The 6,662-nt window shown below is 31.5% G+C and overlaps 1 protein-coding gene across 1 annotated transcript; it reads right to left on the bottom strand.

Annotated features, from left to right (window-relative positions):
• Nucleotides 1-4,296: 4,296 nt before the first annotated feature.
• On the bottom strand, nucleotides 4,297-5,530 carry LOC133326777 (galactokinase-like; the record flags this gene model as incomplete). The annotated part of the gene is made up of 3 exons (XM_061535389.1): nucleotides 5,513-5,530; nucleotides 4,866-5,264; nucleotides 4,297-4,436 (listed from the first exon to the last, which is right to left on the bottom strand). Coding segments are annotated over exons 1-3 (557 nt in total), but the record flags the coding sequence as incomplete, so codon positions are not given.
• Nucleotides 5,531-6,662: the final 1,132 nt, after the last annotated feature.

Raw genomic sequence — 6,662 nt, 5'->3', positions numbered from 1 at the left:
GCCTATTGTAGTCCTTGAAAAAATAGTCTTTAAAAAATCCACGCCTATTGTAGTCCTTGAAAAAATAGTCTTTAAAAAATCCACGCCTATTGTAGTCCTTGAAAAAATAGTCTTTAAAAAATCCACGCCTATTGTAGTCCTTGAAAAAATAGTCTTTAAAAAATCCACGCCTATTGTAGTCCTTGAAAAAATAGTCTTTAAAAAATCCACGCCTATTGTAGTCCTTGAAAAAATAGTCTTTAAAAAATCCACGCCTATTGTAGTCCTTGAAAAAATAGTCTTTAAAAAATCCACGCCTATTGTAGTCCTTGAAAAAATAGTCTTTAAAAAATCCACGCCTATTGTAGTCCTTGAAAAAATAGTCTTTAAAAAATCCACGCCTATTGTAGTCCTTGAAAAAATAGTCTTTAAAAAATCCACGCCTATTGTAGTCCTTGAAAAAATAGTCTTTAAAAAATCCAAAATATAAAATCCACGCCTATTGTAGTCCTTGAAAAAATAGTCTTTAAAAAATCCACGCCTATTGTAGTCCTTGAAAAAATAGTCTTTAAAAAATCCACGCCTATTGTAGTCCTTGAAAAAATAGTCTTTAAAAAATCCACGCCTATTGTAGTCCTTGAAAAAATAGTCTTTAAAAAATCCACGCCTATTGTAGTCCTTGAAAAAATAGTCTTTAAAAAATCCACGCCTATTGTAGTCCTTGAAAAAATAGTCTTTAAAAAATCCACGCCTATTGTAGTCCTTGAAAAAATAGTCTTTAAAAAATCCACGCCTATTGTAGTCCTTGAAAAAATAGTCTTTAAAAAATCCACGCCTATTGTAGTCCTTGAAAAAATAGTCTTTAAAAAATCCACGCCTATTGTAGTCCTTGGAAAAAATAGTCTTTAAAAAATCCACGCCTATTGTAGTCCTTGAAAAAATAGTCTTTAAAAAATCCACGCCTATTGTAGTCCTTGAAAAAATAGTCTTTAAAAAATCCACGCCTATTGTAGTCCTTTAAAAAATATTCTTTATAAAATCCACGCCTATTGTAGTCCTTGAAAAAATATTCTTTAAAAATCCACGCCTTGGTCTAGGCCTTGAAAAAATATTCTTTAAAAATCCACGCCTATTGTAGTCCTTGAAAAAATATTCTTTAAAAATCCACGCCTATTGTAGTCCTTGAAAAAATATTCTTTAAAAAATCCACGCCTATTGTAGTCCTTGAAAAAATATTCTTTAAAAAATCCACGCCTATTGTAGTCCTTGAAAAAATATTCTTTAAAAAATCCACGCCTATTGTAGTCCTTGAAAAAATATTCTTTAAAAAATCCACGCCTATTGTAGTCCTTGAAAAAATATTCTATTGTATTGTAGTCCTTGAAAAATATTTTTTTATAAATCTACGCCCATTGTAGTCCTTGAAAAAATATTCTTTAAAAAATCCACGCCTCTTGTAGTCCTTGAAAAAATATTCTTTAAAAAATCCACGCCTATTGTAGTCCTTTAAAAAATATTCTTTAAAAAATCCACGCCTATTGTAGTCCTTGAAAAAATATTCTTTAAAAAATCCACGCCTATTGTAGTCCTTGAAAAAATATTCTTTAAAAAATCCACGCCTATTGTAGTCCTTTAAAAAATATTCTTTGAAAAAATTCCACGCCTATTGTAGGCCTTTAAAAAATATTCTTTAAAAATCCAATTGTAGTCCTTTAAAAAATATTCCAAAAATCCACGCCTATTGTAGTCTAAAAAAATATTATTTGAAAAATCCACGCCTATTGTAAAAAATATTCTTTTAAAAAATATTCGTTAAAAAATCCACGCCTATTGTAGTCCTTTAAAAAATATTCTTTGAAAAATCCACGCCTATTGTAGTCCTTTAAAAAATATTCTTTGAAAAATCCACGCCTATTGTAGTCTTTTAAAAAAATATTATTTGAAAATTCCACGCCTATTGTAGTCCTTTAAAAAAAATTCTTTGAAAAATCCACGCCTATTCATTTAAAAAATATTATTTGAAAATTCCACGCCTATTGTAGTCCTTTAAAAAAAATTCTTTGAAAAATCCACGCCTATTCATTTAAAAATATTATTTGAAAAAATCCACGCCTATTGTAGTCCTTTAAAAAATTTTATTTGAGAAATCCACCCTACTTATAGCCCTTTTAAATATTTTGCGATTAACCTAATCCCTTTAAATCTGTCAGTTTTTTCCCTCAGTGTCCCATGTCATCTGTCGTACTCCTATAGAGTTTTACAAGAAAGCTACAAGTTTGCAAAACGATCACTTGTCTAAAATAAGAAAACGAAAAAAACACAGCACTGAAATATAAGACCAAGCGGAAGTCACAATTTAGATACCTGGCATACGAACTACAAAAATGGAGTTTACTTTTGTCTGAAATGCAAATGTCACTTTAAAGGACATAAATGTACTTTCTCATGCAAACACAAAAACACACACAAGTGCACCTGCGTTCATATTTGTTCATAGACGCAGAAGACGAAAAAAGGCTTCAAACGAAACCAAAAAAGAACAGACGACAAACAAAAGACAATCGGCAGGACACACATCTGTCTGTCCGTTTTAACGTCCTTTCTTCCTGTGATATATAATATCGGACGGAAATGAACACAATACTGACGCACCACACACTCATATACACAGACATCCGAGTCATATAGATGCCTGCACATAGCTCACATTAAGAATGAATATAAAGTGCAACAGCTACACGACAGGCGAACGGTTTGCAGGCGAAACATGTAAAAGTTCAGCGGTAGCATTGTTTCAAATGTCATGTTACTTTGTGTGTGTGTGCGTCCTACTTTGTTGTTGAGTTCTTTTAAATTTTTTTCCTCTTCTTGTTGTCGAGTCGACTTTGTCCTTTTGTTGCATGCAAAAGAAGCCACTGTTGATTTTCATTTCCATTTTCATCCTTTGTTTGGCTAACATCTTCAGTTACTTTTGGTCTCCTTTTTCACCAGTTTGCGACAGGTGACGAACACTTAAGGCAATTTTCAAGATGCAAAACTATGGCCCAAGACAAAGATAAGTGCCAGTGAAACAAAAAAAAAAAAAACAATTTTCCAGTAATGTTAGAATGTAGTTTAGGGTTTTTGGGTGGAATGTTGTTGAAGTTGATTGCATAATTTTTTATCATTAAAAATTTAAGTACTTTAGGTGAAAGTATCATTTAGATTAAAATTCTTTAATTGTCTGAAAATGTCATGGGAAAAGGCAATGATGATAGGTGGTAAATTATGTGGGAATGGTTGACAAATATTTTAAAATTTTAAATATATTTTTTTTTTTTAAACAAATTAAAGTCTATTAATAGGCGTGGATTTTTTAAAGAATATTTTTTCAAGGACTATCAATAGGCGTGGATTTTTTAAAGAATGTTTTTTTCAAGGACTATCAATAGGCGTGGATTTTTTAAAGAATATTTTTTCAAGGACTATCAATAGGCGTGGATTTTTTAAAGAATATTTTTTCAAGGACTATCAATAGGCGTGGATTTTTTAAAGAATATTTTTTCAAGGACTATCAATAGGCGTGGATTTTTTAAAGAATATTTTTTCTAGGACTATCAATAGGCGTGGATTTTTTAAAGAATATTTTTTCTAGGACTATCAATAGGCGTAGATTTTGTAAAGAATATTTTTTCTAGGACTATCAATAGGCGTGGATTTTTTAAAGAATATTTTTTCAAGGACTATCAATAGGCGTGGATTTTTTAAAGAATATTTTTTCAAGGACTATCAATAGGTGTGGATTTTTTAAAGAATATTTTTTCTAGGACTATCAATAGGCGTGGATTTTTTAAAGAATATTTTTTCAAGGGCTATGAATTGGCATGGATTTTTTAAAGAATATTTTTTCAAGGGCTATGAATAGGCGTGGATTTTTTAAAGAATATTTTTTCAAGGACTATCAATAGGCGTGGATTTTTTAAAGAATTTTTTTTCAAGGACTATCAATAGGCGTGGATTTTTTAAAGAATATTTTTCAAGGACTATCAATAGGCGTGGATTTTTTTAAAGAATAGGCGTGGGTTTTATAAAGTACGTTTTTTTATAAAATACATTATAAATAACATTTTTTCAAGGACTATCAATCTGGGACTATTTAAACATGAAACGATTTGGAACATTTTCTGAGAGGATATAATACTGAAAAAAAAAAAATCTTTTAGACTGCGAAAATTCACTTGCGTTACTTACAATGTGCACCTTAATTTTTAATTATTTTTCTTTAATATTAACACGTGAAAGAGTAATTATAGTAATCGCTTAAAGCCGCATACTTACTTTGGTTTTTGGCTAGGTTGCAAATCCGTTAATGAAAATTTAACACGCTTTGGATCATCAGCACCAGCACAGCATGTAATTAAATCAACTTCATTTCCCGGACGTTGACCGCCAACAATGACCGTAACCATTGGTAGGGCCTACAGTGAAAGAGCAAGAGAAGGAAAGGGAAAAATAAATAAAAAAGAAACGAAACGAAACGAAACGTTGAATGCCAACATAAGGGAATTCATTATGAAGAGCAATTCAACAGCACACACATTCCATGTTTTTGGCACGAGTAATCTCATTTTATGGTTATGATCAACTAGAAATATCCACTTCCTGCTTAAAAAATTTAAGGTAGTTGGAATATAAAAGAAATTATATTTTATTTAAATGCTGTGATTTTCTTTTTTAATAATCTGTCTGAAAATTTGATTAAAAAGAAAAAATCCACCATCCAAAAATATTCATTTTGTTCAGTTCTTAATTAATTAACATGCCATTGCATTTGCTTTTATATTTCAATATTTTCTTTTTTAGGTTTAACAAAAAAATCAGCCTAAATTCTCTGCAATTTAACTTACCATGGGCAAAACATAACCGTCATTGTAATCAACATGTTCACCAATCAAATTAACACGTCCCGGTGCACAGCAGGCTAATTCTGGCTGCTGGCCAAAATTTTGACGAAATGTCTCTTTGGCCGTTTTTAGAATCTCCTCGAATGTTGGTAGTTTTGCGGTTAGCAAGGATGGGGAGGACATCTTTCCTGGTTTTTTATCTTTGTTGTTATCTTTTTTTCTGGGTTTTATTGGTTCGTTGTAGTTTATTCCGTTCTTGTATTTATTGTTGGCTGAACTGAACGATGATGTTTCTGGTGATGTTGTTGATATTGCACCACTAATGATGTTGTGGTTGATGATAGAGCTGACGTTTTGTTGTTTTATATGTTGTTGTTGCTGCTGTGATGGCGTTGATGTAGCCTATCGTCCGGTTTTGAAAAGGCTTCGTTGTGAGATTTTTGATTGACTGCAATTTAAAGGAAAGCAATAAACAAAATCTGAGGGATTATTTGGAGCGTTTAAATGGATGGGAATTTAATACACCACACCATGGTTGTAAATTTAGGGAAAATAGTAAAAAGGGTTTTTATTGCCTTGATATCCAAATGTGATGAACAACTTGTCCTTCCACACGAGCTTCCACATAAATTTTTTGGACTTCCACGTACATTTTTACCATCATTCATGGTTTGAAATTTCAAATTCCAAATTTATTACGATTTTACGATTAACAGAAAACAAATAAAAAATCAGGTCCTATAAAATATTTTCGCAGTAAATAAGGAGTTTTATTGAGAGTCGCCAAAATATTACTCCAAGAAGTAATAATAATTAAGCCACTGAAAAGATCTGCCATAATCGATTTAAAATTTATTTAAAATGAGTAAAATTGTCGTTATGTTATGCGGAACCGAATTTTTTATACCCTCCTCGAGGAAATGGACGTTCAAAATACCTAATATCGATCGGGACATTTATTTGGCGACTATTATATGGTAATTTGCTACCAGGAGTAAATGCAATACCGGCTAGGATCTGAACATACCGAAAATGATGCGTTATGTTTGAAAACCCTGACTGAAATCTTCAAAATACCAGAAATTGTGGCACCTTGAGAACTGGGGCAAATATTGCTGGATTTTAATTGGAAGATTGTCTATCTAATAATAATACAAAATATATATTCAGCTGAAAGACGTGAATATATACTTTGGGTTTGTAAATCAAACTCACCAAAAATAACTGAATTTATGAGGTACCGCTACAAGGGTTCACTCTAAATAGGGAAACAATGTTTATAACTTTTCCTAGAAATATTACCAATGAGAACCGACGATTAATTGCAACTAATTAGATTGAACCCGTCTTGGCCAACAATATGATACCCTTCACCACTTTGGGTATATTCTACATATATATTCTAACAGATGTCGCCTTTTCGAAGGAACATTAACATGAAATTGAACGAACTTAAATATGTGATCCTTATCTATATCTAAACCTACTAATATAACATTTCGAGCAAATCGAAAGATATATAGGGACTGTTTTGCTCCATTAACATAAAATCGTACGGAAATATATATGGAAACAATATCTAAATCTGAACGGATATTCATGAAACTTAGCACACATATTTCTAGCCCTACTTCAGTAGTCTATGCTGAAATTCGCGTAAATTGAAAGAAATATACGGGCTTTGGTGCTCCATTAACATAAAATCGGACGAAAATATATATGGGAACTATATCTAAATCTGAACCGATTTTCACAAAACTTAGCACACATAATTCAAGACTTAATCCAGTATGCTATGCA

This window comes from Musca vetustissima, unplaced genomic scaffold (assembly GCF_032173495.1).
Source record: "Musca vetustissima isolate MV318-11 ecotype Yass unplaced genomic scaffold, APGP_CSIRO_Mvet_v1 utg91736, whole genome shotgun sequence".
Lineage (NCBI taxonomy): Eukaryota > Metazoa > Arthropoda > Insecta > Diptera > Muscidae > Musca > Musca vetustissima.
This window is presented reverse-complemented; position numbering and strand designations above follow the sequence as displayed.